This window comes from Phyllobates terribilis, unplaced genomic scaffold, assembly GCF_046119375.1.
Source record: "Phyllobates terribilis strain yellow unplaced genomic scaffold, ASM4611937v1 Scaffold_7__3_contigs__length_470593459, whole genome shotgun sequence".
In the NCBI taxonomy this organism is placed as follows: Eukaryota; Metazoa; Chordata; class Amphibia; order Anura; family Dendrobatidae; genus Phyllobates; species Phyllobates terribilis.
This window is the reverse complement of record NW_027362767.1, coordinates 384,881,918-384,898,671: the sequence shown is the minus strand read 5'-3', so window position 1 is coordinate 384,898,671 and position 16,754 is coordinate 384,881,918. Positions and strand designations below refer to the sequence as shown.

Below are 16,754 nucleotides of genomic sequence, written 5' to 3'. Positions count from 1 at the left end.
TCAGTCACCATTAAGACGACAACGGATGGAGAAAGTCGGGGGGGGGGGGACGTTTTGCACCCTTTAGCTGCTGGAAGTCACTACATCCCGACTACTGCCATGCTACAATGGAACTAAACCAGTGATTCCCAAAATTTCAGCAAGGTCTTTGATGTCCCAAGACACGGCTTGGTGGTAAGGATACTTGTAAACACAGGTAGGTTAAGCAAAGGCTCAGTCATTTTCACAGAAATCAATAAGATAATCCAATCCAAGGACTGATCACGTTACATTTGGGGGATTTTTAAAAGGTTACTAGGCCCCCCCAAGGCTTCAGCTGAGGATTCCTACAATGGACCTTGTTTTCTCTGTTTCAGCTGCTCTTGACCATAGGAATAAAGTTGGGGGATGAGGAACGACCCCTTAATTAATTTACTTGTTTATTTTCTTCATACCCGTTGGGTTACATCCACAAAATACATTCATAAGAGCCGCTTGTTTCCTGCAGGAGGCAGCAGCAGAATAATACTTGGTGCCGATAGCCTCGAACATTAAGACACGTCGTCTCCCATATTATAATAAGGGTCAGTCTGTGCTCGCACCCCTCCCCCACACAGAGGGACAGTGTTGTCCAGTCTCTGTCCTTCCACCTCCATGTCCAGCAGGGTCTCCTCAACTCCCCCAGCCTGGATACCATCTGTGGATCCGCTGGAGCTGCCATCCCCTCCGCTGCCGGATGGAGATGAACTGTGAGTCCGAGAAAGGGACACAAATTTCCAAGGGTCCAAACGAGGCCGGCTAGAAGAGGGTCGAGGCCGAGGGGCAAACTCCAAAGTGGTTGGTCTTTCTACTGCTAAATCCTTGTCGTAGGGTTTACGTCTGGCTGGAGGGGGGAACACAAAGTGGGGGTCCGGAAGGCGAGGAAAAGGAGTGTGCTCTTTGGAACCTGTGAGAATAAAACAGATTGTTATTAGACTTTGCAAATAGATCCCATTTATGACTTCTAACTCCTGGAGATCTTTAGTGCCAGTCGTGACCGATGCTCGACGATCTCCTGAACATACATGAATTAGTGTAATTGTTCATTCAAAGTAGCCGCGCAGGTTTATAGGGAGTATTCATACTCTAGGGATTGATATTGGGCTTTCTTTCACCTGGTCACAAGTTTAGTTTATGCCTTAGTCCTGCACCTAATCACAAGAGTTGAGAAAAATGGTTTGTGCTGCCTGGTCCGGAGTCCAATCTGGTCCCTCCTTGCAGTCCAGTCCTCTGTGTAACCCGGTCCTCCGGGCAGTCTGGTCCTCTGGGCAGGCAGGTCCTCCGTGAAATCCAGTCCTCCTTGCAGTCAGGTCCTCCTTGCAGTCCAGTCCTCTGTGTAATCCTCTCCTCCGTGCAGTCAGGTCCTCCTTGCAATCAGGTCCTCCTTGCAATCCAGTACTCTGTGTAATCTGGTCCCCCAGGCAGTCCGGTCCTCCGTGCAATCCGGTCTTCCGTGCAGTTAGATCCTCCTTGCAGTCCAATCCTCTGTGTAATCCAGTCCTCCAGGTAGTCAGATCCTCCGTGCAATCCGGTCCTCCGGGCAGTCAGGTCCTCCGTGCAGTCCGGTCCTCCGTGCAGTCCGGTCCTCCGTGCAGTCCGGTCCTCCGTGCAGTCTGGTCCTCCGTGCAGTCCGGTCCTCCGTGCAGTCCGGTCCTCCGTGCAGTCAGGTCCTCTGGTCAGTCAGGTCCTCCATGCCAGCCGTTCTCCACTACTGCAGCTAGCATCCTCGGCGCCTCTTGCACTTACTAGACTTTGTGACATCATGACGTAACCACTAGGACTCATAGGACCTCATGACGGGCAACAAGCTGCAACGTCATGACTTGCGGGATCTAATAAACCCCAGAGGTGCCCAGGATACCAGGCTGAGGATGCCGGCTCCAGTAGTAAAGACGGGCTTGCTACAGAGGACTGGAGTGGATGCTGGGCAGCACAAATCTTTTTTTTGCTCAACTCTACTAATCAACCTGACTAATGATAAGAGGCTTGTTGACTCCACTCCTGGTACTCAGCACCAGGGGTACATGCCCCAGTTGCCCCCTGCAAGCTCCATCCCCCATATGTTTTGGCCATGGAGAAAAGTAAATATTAGGGCGCAGTGAAATGGCCGTATAAATCGGAACGAGATTGTAACGCAGTGCACGGACTGGCCGTTGGCTCTTCTGACCTGAAAGTGACGGCTTCGTGTATTTCTGTGTAGCTGTCACGATTTGGTCAGGAGAGCCGCCGGCCAGTCCGTGCACTGTGCTCGGATCTCGTGCCGATTTATAGGCCCGCCTAACTCGCGGGCATTGGCCAGTTATGCATAGTTGGTTAACAATATATGAGGGGCACACATTAAAGGGGGCACTCAATTACTAATCTATATTTTGGAGGTGCAAATCGATTCATAAGACCCGATTCAGCGGCCAAGTCAGAAATTTATGAGCCTGTGAAAAGCCTCCTTACCTGCCAGCGTCCAAGGCTCTTTTTTTTGATTAACTGACCTGGCCCGATTGATGATGACGTTCCACCAGGCCGGCTAATCAAAAGAGTATTCGGGGCTGCCGATTAGAGATTTTGCCGCTGGACCAGGTCTTGCAAATCGATCTGCACCATCTCTAGAAGTTCTGTTTTCGGATGCAGCCTCCCAACATAGCGTCTTTAATGATCCGTTTCTCTACATGGTGACAGAGAACCTCTCCCGGATATGCTGGCAGAATGAATATTTCACTATTTTGGTGTATACAGCTGACACGCTGCGGCTATGTTGATGCTGCGGATGATTATAAAGGGCATTCTGGGGGAGTCTTCATTCTCTGCCAGACCACAGTGAACAAGGCTCTTCCAAAACCAGAAAAATTACGTCTGCATCATTTCCCATTCTCCTACACAACAATACACACAACCTTTATCCTGACCTGCGGTGCAGAGAAAATGGGGAAAAGCTCACATAGCATAAAGAGAGCCCCCGTAACCCGCATATACAAGTCCGCGAGATGTCACCTATAGTCAGGTCACCACTATCTATAGCAAAGCTACGTGACATTTCATGCGACCGACACCTTCATACAATCTTAGTTCTGCAGTAACATGGACATGTCGTAGCAAATGACTTTCCATACAGAACTCCATCTAAGGCCGTGTTCAGACGGGCGTATTTCACGGACCCTATACAGATTGTACTGACCATTCTTTCAGACTGTAAGGTCGGGAGAAGATCAGTCCGGGCATCGTTGTCTGTATACAGACCATGACATACGCCCGTCTGAACCCGGCCTTCCAACTCTTAGCTAACAGATGATGTTAGGAAAAGGAAGAGTTTGGTATGTTAAATTTTAACAAGTTTTCAGAAGAGATAAGAAGCTGCCAGAGATGTCTGGCAGCGGCTTTCTCCCTTTTCTCCAGTAAAAAGACGTGCACGCAGAGTGTGCATGTGTATAGAGAAGTCGGGAGAATACCAGTTTGCCAAATAGTTACATGAAGTCAGCTTAAAGGGTTATTCTCATTTTCACAAATGGGTTTTTATCAGATTGAACTTTTAAATACTAGCAATTTTGCAATTTACTGCTTTTTAAAATTTGCAGCCGTTCTTGAGATATTAACACTTTTCTTTTGTTTACAGTTTGTTGACTTGGAGACCGGCCACCTCTGCTAGCCACAGAACATAGCCAGTGCTTACAAGCTCTTATCTACTGAGCTTGTAAGCATTGTTTTGCTGCTGGCCAGGATTGCTTGAGCGTGCTGTTACCTTCTAATCCAGGCCAGCTTCAGCGCAGTGCTTACAAGCTAGACAGCAGCAGTGGTCGGTCTCCAAGGCAATGAGCTGTAAACAAAAGGAAAACGTTAATATCTCAAGAACGGCTGCAAATTTTAATAAGTAGTAAATTGCAAAAGTGCTTGTTTTTACAAGTACTATCCGACAACATCAATCTATAAATATGGAAATAACCCCTTTAAGTGTTGTATGCCTGTCATGGATTGGCAGACATGTAGAAGTGGACTGCACTCTTGTTTCATATCAGTATGCCATCCATGGTTGATTCTTACGCCAATCTCTTATAGAACAAGTGACTTGTGGCCCTTGGTCCTTTTTCCGTTTTCCCAGTTTACTGATGTGGAGAAGGTGCCAATACACACACAACTGACCTGTGTCAGGTGGGGTGCTGCCATCTGACGGTGAGCGCCGGTGACCTTGTGTGACCTGACGTATGGCGCCATCAGATGGGGTTCTCCTGTGGCCCCTTGTTGCAGAAGCGTTGGGTCTAGTGGCTGTGACGTGTGTAGGGGTCAGAGATTGCCGGGGGTCCCGCTTGAAGCTTTCCACTTTATAGTCCACAAGTGGGTTTCGCCCATCACTCTGCTCCCTACCAGATTCCTCGCCACCTTGTTGCCCACAGGACACGTTATCATTGGCCAAAACAGCCTCGTCGCTGTCTGAAGGGACAAGGGACTTGGTAGAGTTACAGTCTGAGATGGAAGACAAGGAGATGAGGGTGACAGAGCTGGTTGGTATGACTGGATCCTCTTTAGACATAGAGCGGCTGGGCGAATTGGCATTACGTCTCTGCCCTCTTCCTGCCCACTGAAAGATTCCCTTTCGCTTTTCCTCCTGGGGCACCAGGTCAGTGAGGTCAGTACCCAATGCCACCGCCGCTAAGAGGGATGCACAGCCGAGCAGCACTAGTTCAGTTTTCTTGCGCGACTGAGGGGTCCGCTTGGGACTGTCTGATGATGATGTTGCAGATAAGCTGGAGTCCTCGGTGTTGCTCCGGACATCGGTCTGAAGGGGTAACGTGAGGTAGGACTGTGTGGAATAAGGGGATTGGGGAGCGGAGCCTTCATTATCCGCATACTCCTCTGGAATGAGAAAAAATAATCAGATAATGTGATATGGCGCTACATCATAGTGCACGGGCAGCCATTTTCCATTCACACACGATGAGGGGATGGATAGATAGACAGATAAATAGACTCATGGCCGAAAGTGTTGGCACCCTTGAAATTGTTCCAAAAAATGAAGTATTTCTCCCAGAAAATTATTGCAAACTTGTATAGACTATAGTTTGCCAAAATGTACGTGAGTAAGCCAAAATCCTTCTGGGAAAGCGTCTTGTGGACAGATGAGACCAAGATAGAGCTTTTTGTTAACGCTCATCATGCTACCGTTTACTGAAAATGGAATGAGGCCTACAAAGAAAAGAACACAGCGCCTACAGTCAAATATGGTGGAGGTTCAAAGATGTTTTGGGATTGTTTTGCTGCCTCTGGCACTGGGTGCCGTGACTGTGTGCAAGGCATCAAGAAATCTGAAATGATCTTAAAATTTCTATTGGGAGAAGGCATCTTCAAATATGAGAGACCTGCAAATGAAGAGTGGTCCAAAATTCCAGTTGAGAGGTGTAAGACATTTGTTGATGATTATAGGAAGTAATTGATTGTAGTTATTTATTCCAAAGGATGTGCAACCAAATATTATGTTGAGGGGGACAACAATTTTGTCGGCCCCATTTTTGGGGTTTTATGTGAAATGATATCCAATTTGCTTTTTTTTCTCTGTTTTTTTGTGTTGTTCCAATATACACAAAGGTAATAAACATGTGTACAACAAAACATGTGTAATGGCAATAATTTTCTGGGACAATTTGAAGGGGGGGCAAAACTTGTGGGCATGACAGTATATAGATAGATAAACAGACAGACAGACAGACAGACAGACAGACAGACAGATAGATAGATAGATAGATAGATAGATAGATAGATAGATAGATAGATAGATAGAAGGATAGATAGATAGATAGAAGGATAGATAGATAGATAGATAGATAGATAGATAGATAGATAGATAGATAGATAGATAGATAGAAGGGTAGATAGATAGATAGAAGGGTAGATAGATAGATAGAAGGATAGATAGATAGATAGATAGATAGATAGATAGATAGATAGATAGATAGATAGATAGATAGATAGAAGGGTAGATAGATAGATAGATAGATAGATAGATAGATAGATAGATAGATAGAAGGGTAGATAGATAGATAGATAGATAGATAGATAGATAGATAGATAGATAGATAGAAGGGTAGATAGATAGATAGATAGATAGATAGATAGATAGATAGATAGATAGAAGGATAGATAGATAGATAGATAGATAGATAGATAGAAGGGTAGATAGATAGATAGATAGAAGGGTAGATAGATAGATAGATAGATAGAAGGGTAGATAGATAGATAGATAGATAGATAGATAGATAGATAGATAGATAGATAGATAGATAGATAGATAGAAGGGTAGATAGATAGATAGATAGATAGAAGGATAGATAGATAGATAGATAGATAGATAGAAGGATAGATAGATAGATAGAAGGATAGATAGATAGATAGATAGATAGATAGATAGATAGATAGAAGGATAGATAGATAGATAGATAGATAGATAGATAAATAGATAGAAGGGTAGATAGATAGATAGATAGATAGATAGATAGAAGGATAGATAGATAGATAGATAGATAGATAGATAGATAGAAGGGTAGATAGATAGATAGATAGATAGATAGATAGATAGATAGATAGATAGATAGATAGATAGATAGATAGATAGAAGGGTAGATAGAAGGGTAGATAGATAGATAGATAGATAGATAGATAGATAGATAGATAGATAGATAGATAGAAGGGTAGATAGATAGATAGATAGATAGATAGATAGATAGATAGATAGATAGATAGATAGATAGATAGATAGATAGAAGGGTAGATAGATAGATAGATAGAAGGATAGATAGATAGATAGATAGATAGATAGATAGATAGATAGATAGATAGATAGATAGAAGGATAGATAGATAGATAGATAGATAGATAGATAGAAGGGTAGATAGATAGATAGATAGATAGATAGATAGATAGATAGAAGGGTAGATAGATAGATAGATAGATAGATAGAAGGGTAGATAGATAGATAGATAGATAGATAGAAGGATAGATAGATAGATAGATAGATAGATAGATAGAAGGGTAGATAGATAGATAGATAGATAGATAGATAGATAGATAGATAGAAGGATAGATAGATAGAAGGATAGATAGATAGATAGATAGATAGATAGATAGAAGGATAGATAGATAGATAGATAGATAGAAGGATAGATAGATAGATAGATAGAAGGATAGATAGATAGATAGATAGATAGATAGAAGGGTAGATAGATAGATAGATAGATAGATAGATAGATAGATAGATAGAAGGGTAGATAGATAGATAGATAGATAGATAGATAGAAGGGTAGATAGATAGATAGATAGATAGATAGATAGATAGATAGATAGATAGATAGATAGATAGAAGGGTAGATAGATAGATAGATAGATAGATAGATAGAAGGATAGATAGATAGATAGATAGATAGAAGGATAGACAGATAGATAGATAGATAGATAGATAGATAGATAGATAGATAGATAGATAGATAGATAGATAGATAGATAAATAGATAGAAGGGTAGATAGATGGATAGATAGATAGATAGATAGATAGATAGATAGATAGATAGATAGATAGATAGAAGGGTAGATAGATAGATAGATAGATAGATAGATAGATAGATAGATAGATAGATAGATAGATAGATAGATAGATAGATAGAAGGGTAGATAGATAGATAGATAGAAGGGTAGATAGATAGATAGATAGATAGATAGATAGATAGATAGATAGATAGAAGGGTAGATAGATAGATAGATAGATAGAAGGATAGATAGATAGATAGAAGGATAGATAGATAGATAGAAGGGTAGATAGATAGATAGATAGAAGGGTAGATAGATAGATAGATAGATAGATAGATAGATAGAAGGGTAGATAGATAGATAAATAGATAGAAGGGTAGATAGATAGATAGATAGAAGGGTAGATAGATAGATAGATAGATAAATAGATAGAAGGGTAGATAGATGGATAGATAGATAGATAGATAGATAGATAGATAGAAGGGTAGATAGATAGATAGATAGATAGATAGATAGATAGATAGAAGGGTAGATAGATAGATAGATAGAAGGGTAGATAGATAGATAGATAGATAGATAGATAGATAGATAGATAGATAGATAGAAGGGTAGATAGATAGATAGATAGAAGGATAGATAGATAGATAGAAGGATAGATAGATAGATAGATAGAAGGGTAGATAGATAGATAGATAGATAGATAGATAGATAGATAGAAGGGTAGATAGATAGATAGATAGATAGATAGATAGATAGATAGATAGATAGATAGATAGATAGATAGATAGATAGATAGAAGGGTAGATAGATAGATAGATAGATAGATAGATAGATAGATAGATAGAAGGGTAGATAGAAGGGTAGATAGATAGATAGATAGAAGGATAGATAGATAGATAGAAGGGTAGATAGATAGATAGATAGATAGAAGGGTAGATAGATAGATAGATAGAAGGGTAGATAGATAGATAGATAGATAGATAGATAGATAGAAGGGTAGATAGATAGATAGATAGAAGGATAGATAGATAGATAGAAGGATAGATAGATAGATAGATAGATAGAAGGGTAGATAGATAGAAGGGTAGATAGATAGATAGATAGATAGATAGAAGGGTAGATAGATAGATAGATAGATAGATAGATAGATAGATAGATAGATAGATAGAAGGGTAGATAGATAGATAGATAGATAGATAGAAGGGTAGATAGAAGGGTAGATAGATAGATAGATAGAAGGATAGATAGATAGATAGAAGGATAGATAGATAGATAGATATATAGATAGATAGATAGATAGATAGATAGAAGGGTAGATAGATAGATAGATAGATAGATAGATAGATAGATAGATAGATAGATAGATAGATAGATAGAAGGGTAGATAGATAGATAGATAGAAGGATAGATAGATAGATAGATAGATAGATAGATAGAAGGGTAGATAGATAGATAGATAGATAGAAGGGTAGATAGATAGATAGATAGATAGATAGATAGATAGATAGATAGATAGATAGATAGATAGAAGGGTAGATAGATAGATAGATAGAAGGGTAGATAGATAGATAGATAGATAGATAGATAGATAGATAGATAGAAGGGTAGATAGAAGGATAGATAGATAGATAGATAGATAGATAGATAGATAGATAGATAGATAGATAGATAGATAGAAGGGTAGATAGATAGATAGATAGATAGATAGATAGATAGATAGATAGATAGATAGAAGGGTAGATAGATAGATAGATATATAGAAGGGTAGATAGATAGATAGATAGATAGATAGATAGATAGATAGATAGATAGAAGGGTAGATAGATAGATAGATAGATAGATAGATAGATAGAAGGATAGATAGATAGATAGATAGATAGATAGATAGATAGATAGATAGATAGATAGATAGATAGATAGAAGGGTAGATAGATAGATAGATAGATAGATAGATAGATAGATAGAAGGATAAATAGATAGAAGGATAGATAGATAGATAGAAGGATAGATAGATAGATAGATAGATAGATAGATAGATAGATAGAAGGATAGATAGATAGATAGATAGAAGGATAGATAGATAGATAGAAGGATAGATAGATAGATAGATAGATAGATAGATAGATAGATAGATAGATAGATAGATAGATAGATAGATAGAAGGGTAGATAGATAGATAGATAGATAGAAGGGTAGATAGATAGATAGATAGATAGATAGAAGGGTAGATAGATAGATAGATAGATAGAAGGGTAGATAGATAGATAGATAGATAGATAGATAGAAGGATAGATAGATAGATAGATAGATAGATAGATAGAAGGATAGATAGATAGATAGATAGATAGATAGATAGATAGATAGATAGATTAGACAGAACAAGTAAATCATCCACGTCTTACCCATTTCTGTCAGGCTAGCAAAGCCAACGCTGATAGGTGTGTGCTTGGGTGATTTTCCCAGATTGGGGGCGCTGTTGGACCACTGCTTGCTGCCTTCTCCAAGTGCCTTCAGTCTGTAGAGGGACAGAGAGAATATATAATATTGAGCTAAACGAGTGCGAGGAAAGATGCATTTTTGTGGCTCTTGATCACCAGTGCTGAGAATACGCTGATTTCTTCTACTTTTACATTTCATTATTTCAGACCTTCAGTCCAGATTTACTATAAAGACAATGAAACCTGAGCACATTTCAGCCATAATTTCATAAATAAAAAAATGTATTTAATGCCAACAGGAGTTAGTGTTTTTTTGCAGTGATTTGTGCTGTAATTTTTGTTGCATTTTCATTTTGCAAAAAATAATATAAATATTTCTGTTTTTACAAAACATGCAACAAAAGTAAAACTGCATGCGGCGTTACCACAAAATTCATGATTTTGTAATGTTTTTTTTTTTTTTAATGCATGTATTCGGGGCTAAAAAATAATTTTTGTAAATGGGTTTCATTACACATTTTGCACCGTTTGGATTTTTGTTTCCCTGCACATTCAACTTTGATGTAATCTGTGGTCATAAATCAGCAATAGGAGTTCAGAAAAAAGACAAACAAGACTTAGAAGCTCTCCTATCATTCAAGAGGAATGAGCTCACTGACAAATTCTCAGTTAACTCCTTCTGCATCTAGAAATACACAGTGTAACACTGAGGCTAAAGAAGGTAAATGGTGTAAGTTTTTTATGAAACCTAATTGCAAAAATAATTTTTAGCCCTGAATACATGCATTTAAAAAGAAAACAAAAATGGCGCCAAAATGGACAACCTCTTTAACTAATTTTTTTGGTCCCCTATGGCCATAGTAAAACACGGAATTATCATTACTAAGTTTCTACAACTTCTCCCTAGATACCAGAAGTCATTTATCGCCCGCCGGCAGACTATATTAGTGGACTGTGCTGATTACATAATGAATAGCTGGTAATGGCTTAATCTATACTAATGAATTCTATATCTATCATTGCTCTGTCGCTCATTCGCATCCGAAATGTCATTATACTCTCAAGCCGGGGATAAACTTGTCTTCCCTTAATGAATACGATACAATATTTTTTTAAATTTCAGCTAAAACACAAGGCAAAATTTGATGCTACGATGGAACTATTTTCTTATTTATATTATAGCAAAAGTTTCTATAATTTTATTTATTTTAAATGGAGAAATTTCCAGAAAACATTGTAAAATGACAGCTCCAGCTAATACGCTATTTTTTTTTTTTAAATTAATTTATTTCCATCTCAAAGCCTCCTGTTGCCCCTTTTTACACAGTAATAGTTACAGCCTATGATAAAACTCTGGCTGCATGCAGCTACCACTAGAGGGAGCTCACTGCACATCTAATAGCAAACATGCATCTGTAATGTCTCAGTCACCTCTCTTCTCCTCCGACTCTTTCTTTTGGTTGCGTGGAGCTTGGACCCCATGTCCTCCCCTTCTTCTTTGTTGCGGCCACCTCTTCCTTCTTCAGCACTGAACTCCGTCCCCAAGTTTTACTGACGTCTACAGGAGTCACTGAGAAAATGTATTAGTAAATTAGTCACTGAGAGACTTTATTAGTAAATTTGAAAATTGAACATTCAATTTCAGCACAAAGCTTGGTAAAAATGATAAAACCCTTACATTGTGTAAACTAGAGCCAAACTTTGAACTTACATCGAATGGCGCGCAGCCTGGGGATGATCAAGGGGCTTCCAGGAGGACTGTAACTGCTAGAGCCTTGACCTTTACACTTGTCCAGAGTTGGTGAGGCTTGCACTGTGATCTTGTGTTCAAAACCTGTGCAGTAAGGTGGTGTAAAGAGTAATTCACTGTTATCTGCAAACATCTTTGCTTTTCCATGCATGAAATAGTTTGGAGTGTAGAGAAGCCGTGTGCACAGGATAATGTTGGTACGGAGAGGTAGAGTGCTCAGGATAATGTTGGAGTAGAGCGGTGGAGTGCTCAGGATAATGTTGGAGTAGAGCGGTGGAGTGCTCAGGATAATGTTGGAGTAGAGCGGTGGAGTGCTCAGGATAATGTTGGAGTAGAACGGTGGAGTGCTCAGGATAATGTTGGAGTAGAGCGGTGGAGTGCTCAGGATAATGTTGGAGTAGAACGGTGGAGTGCTCAGGATAATGTTGGAGTAGAACGGTGGAGTGCTCAGGATAATGTTGGAGTAGAGCGGTGGAGTGCTCAGGATAATGTTGGAGTAGAGAAATGGAGTGCGCACCACATGATGTGTGTGTAAAGAGGTGAAGTGCACAGGGTAAAGTAGTTATACACAGGTGGAGAAGGAGTACTATAGTGTCTCGGATGATGTGTGTTTGAACTGGTGGAGTGCACAGGATGATTGACTGCAGACAGGGGGAGTGCACAGAATGATGTGGCTGTGGACAGGTGGAGTGCACAGGATGATGTGACTGCGGACAAGTGGAGTGCACAGGATGATGTGACTGCGGACAGGTGGAGTGCACAGGATGATGCTGCTGTGGACAGATGGAGTACACAAGATGATGTGGGTGTGGACTGGTAGAGTACACAGGATGATGTTGGAGTAGAGCGGTGGAGTGCTCAGGATAATGTTGAAGTAGAGCGGTGGAGTGCTCAGGATAATGTTGGAGTAGAGCGGTGGAGTGCTCAGGATAATGTTGGAGTAGAGCGGTGGAGTGCTCAGGATAATGTTGGAGTAGAGCGGTGGAGTGCTCAGGATAATGTTGGAGTAGAACGGTGGAGTGCTCAGGATAATGTTGGAGTAGAGCGGTGGAGTGCTCAGGATAAGGTTGGAGTAGAGAAATGGAGTGCGCACCACATGATGTGTGTGTAAAGAGGTGAAGTGCACAGGGTAAAGTCGTTATACGCAGGTGGAGAATGCAGGAGTACTATAGTGTCTCGGATGATGTGTGTTTGGACTGGTGGAATGCACAGGATGATGTGGCAGTTGTCAGGTGGAATGCACAGTATGATTGACTGCGGACAGGTGGAGGGCACAGGATGATGTAGCTAACGTCAGTTGGAGTGCACAGGATGATGTGACTGCGGACAGGTGGAGTGCAGAGGATGATGAGTTGTGGACAGATGGAGTGCACAGGATGATGTGGCTGTGGACAGGTGGAGTGCACAGGATGATGTGACTGTGGACAAGTGGAGTGCACAGGATGATGTGACTGCGGACAGGTGGAGTGCAGAGGATGATGAGTTGTGGACAGGTGGAGTGCACAGGATAATGCGGCTGTGGACAGATGGAGTGCACAGGATGATGTGCCTGTTGGCAGGTGGAGTGCACAGGATGATGTGGGTATGGACAGGTGGAATGCACAGGATGTTGTGGGTGTGGACTGGTAGAGTGAAGAAGATGATGAGCTGTAGACAGGTGGAGTGCACAGGATGATGTCGGTATGGACAGGTGGAGTGCACAGGATGATGTGGCTGTTGGCAGGTGGAGTGCACAGGATGATGAGTTGTGGACAGGTGGACGGTACAGGATAATGCGGCTGTGGACAGGTGGAGTGCAGAGGATGATGTGGCTGTGGACAGGTGGAGTGCACAGGATGATGTGGCTGTGGACAGGTGGAGTGTACAGGATGATGTGGCTGTGGACAGGTGGAGTGTACAGGATGATGTGGCTGTGGACAGGTGGAGTGTACAGGATGATGTGGCTGTGGACTGGTGGTGTGCACAGGATGTTGCGGCTGTGGACTGGTGGAGTGTACAGGATAATGCGGCTGTGGACAGGTGGAGTGTACAGGATAATGCGGCTGTGGACAGGTGAAGTGCACAGGATGATGCGGCTGTGGACAGGTGGAGTGCACAGGATGATGTTGCTGTGGACAGGTGGAGTGCACAGGATGATGTGGCTGTAGATTGGTGGAGTGCACAGGATAATGCGGCTGTAGACAAGTGGAGTGCATAGGATGATGTGGCTGTGGACAGGTGGAGTATACAGGATAATGCGTGTGTGGACAGGTGGAGTGTACAGGATAATGCGGCTGTGGACAGGTGGAGTGCACAGGATAATGTGGCTGTGGACAGGTGAAGTGCACATGATGATGCGGCTGTGGACAGGTGGAGTGCACAGGATAATGCGGCTGTGGACAGGTGGAGTGCACAGGATGATGTGACTGCGGACAAGTGGAGTGCACAGGATGATGTGACTGCGGACAGGTGGAGTGCACAGGATGATGCTGCTGTGGACAGATGGAGTACACAAGATGATGTGGGTGTGGACTGGTAGAGTACACAGGATGATGTTGGAGTAGAGCGGTGGAGTGCTCAGGATAATGTTGAAGTAGAGCGGTGGAGTGCTCAGGATAATGTTGGAGTAGAGCGGTGGAGTGCTCAGGATAATGTTGGAGTAGAGCGGTGGAGTGCTCAGGATAATGTTGGAGTAGAGCGGTGGAGTGCTCAGGATAATGTTGGAGTAGAGCGGTGGAGTGCTCAGGATAATGTTGGAGTAGAGCGGTGGAGTGCTCAGGATAATGTTGGAGTAGAAAGGTGGAGTGCTCAGGATAATGTTGGAGTAGAGCGGTGGAGTGCTCAGGATAAGGTTGGAGTAGAGAAATGGAGTGCGCACCACATGATGTGTGTGTAAAGAGGTGAAGTGCACAGGGTAAAGTCGTTATACGCAGGTGGAGAATGCAGGAGTACTATAGTGTCTCGGATGATGTGTGTTTGGACTGGTGGAGTGCACAGGATGATGTGGCAGTTGTCAGGTGGAATGCACAGTATGATTGACTGCGGACAGGTGGAGGGCACAGGATGATGTAGCTAACGTCAGTTGGAGTGCACAGGATGATGTGACTGCGGACAGGTGGAGTTGCAGAGGATGATGAGTTGTGGACAGATGGAGTGCACAGGATGATGTGGCTGTGGACAGGTGGAGTGCACAGGATGATGTGACTGTGGACAAGTGGAGTGCACAGGATGATGTGACTGCGGACAGGTGGAGTGCAGAGGATGATGAGTTGTGGACAGGTGGAGTGCACAGGATAATGCGGCTGTGGACAGATGGAGTGCACAGGATGATGTGCCTGTTGGCAGGTGGAGTGCACAGGATGATGTGGGTATGGACAGGTGGAATGCACAGGATGTTGTGGGTGTGGACTGGTAGAGTGAAGAAGATGATGAGCTGTAGACAGGTGGAGTGCACAGGATGATGTCGGTATGGACAGGTGGAGTGCACAGGATGATGTGGCTGTTGGCAGGTGGAGTGCACAGGATGATGAGTTGTGGACAGGTGGACGGTACAGGATAATGCGGCTGTGGACAGGTGGAGTGCAGAGGATGATATGGCTGTGGACAGGTGGAGTGCACAGGATGATGTGGCTGTGGACAGGTGGAGTGTACAGGATGATGTGGCTGTGGACAGGTGGAGTGTACAGGATGATGTGGCTGTGGACAGGTGGAGTGTACAGGATGATGTGGCTGTGGACTGGTGGTGTGCACAGGATGTTGCGGCTGTGGACTGGTGGAGTGTACAGGATAATGCGGCTGTGGACAGGTGGAGTGTACAGGATAATGCGGCTGTGGACAGGTGAAGTGCACAGGATGATGCGGCTGTGGACAGGTGGAGTGCACAGGATGATGTTGCTGTGGACAGGTGGAGTGCACAGGATGATGTGGCTGTAGATTGGTGGAGTGCACAGGATAATGCGGCTGTAGACAAGTGGAGTGCATAGGATGATGTGGCTGTGGACAGGTGGAGTATACAGGATAATGCGTGTGTGGACAGGTGGAGTGTACAGGATAATGCGGCTGTGGACAGGTGGAGTGCACAGGATAATGTGGCTGTGGACAGGTGAAGTGCACATGATGATGTGACTGCGGACAGGTGGAGTGCACAGGATGATGCTGCTGTGGACAGATGGAGTACACAAGATGATGTGGGTGTGGACTGGTAGAGTACACAGGATGATGTTGGAGTAGAGCGGTGGAGTGCTCAGGATAATGTTGAAGTAGAGCGGTGGAGTGCTCAGGATAATGTTGGAGTAGAGCGGTGGAGTGCTCAGGATAATGTTGGAGTAGAGCGGTGGAGTGCTCAGGATAATGTTGGAGTAGAACGGTGGAGTGCTCAGGATAATGTTGGAGTAGAGCGGTGGAGTGCTCAGGATAAGGTTGGAGTAGAGAAATGGAGTGCGCACCACATGATGTGTGTGTACAGAGGTGAAGTGCACAGGGTAAAGTCGTTATACGCAGGTGGAGAATGCAGGAGTACTATAGTGTCTCGGATGATGTGTGTTTGGACTGGTGGAGTGCACAGGATGATGTGGCAGTTGTCAGGTGGAATGCACAGTATGATTGACTGCGGACAGGTGGAGGGCACAGGATGATGTAGCCAACGTCAGTTGGAGTGCACAGGATGATGTGACTGCGGACAGGTGGAGTGCAGAGGATGATGAGTTGTGGACAGATGGAGTGCACAGGATGATGTGGCTGTGGACAGGTGGAGTGCACAGGATGATGTGACTGTGGACAAGTGGAGTGCACAGGATGATGTGACTGCGGACAGGTGGAGTGCAGAGGATGATGAGTTGTGGACAGGTGGAGTGCACAGAATAATGCGGCTGTGGACAGATGGAGTGCACAGGATGATGTGCCTGTTGGCAGGTGGAGTGCACAGGATGATGTGGGTATGGACAGGTGGAATGCACAGGATGTTGTGGGTGTGGACTGGTAGAGTGAAGAAGATGATGAGCTGTAGACAGGTGGAGTGCACAGGATGATGTCGGTATGGACAGGTGGAGTGCACACGATGATGTGGTTGT

General features: G+C 43.2%; 1 protein-coding gene across 1 annotated transcript in view; it reads right to left on the bottom strand.

The window, feature by feature from the left end:
• The window catches only part of MAP3K10 (mitogen-activated protein kinase kinase kinase 10), a 48,073-nt gene continuing 31,319 nt past the window's right edge, over positions 1-16,754 (bottom strand). Inside the window, exons 7-11 of the mRNA XM_073641467.1 lie at positions 11,668-11,790; positions 11,388-11,526; positions 9,921-10,033; positions 4,147-4,857; positions 1-925 (exon numbers count right to left, since the gene is read on the bottom strand). Of these exons, the coding sequence (XP_073497568.1) occupies positions 531-925; positions 4,147-4,857; positions 9,921-10,033; positions 11,388-11,526; positions 11,668-11,790 (1,481 nt within the window). The 3' untranslated portion in view covers positions 1-530. The remainder of the gene's footprint in view (positions 926-4,146; positions 4,858-9,920; positions 10,034-11,387; positions 11,527-11,667; positions 11,791-16,754) is intronic.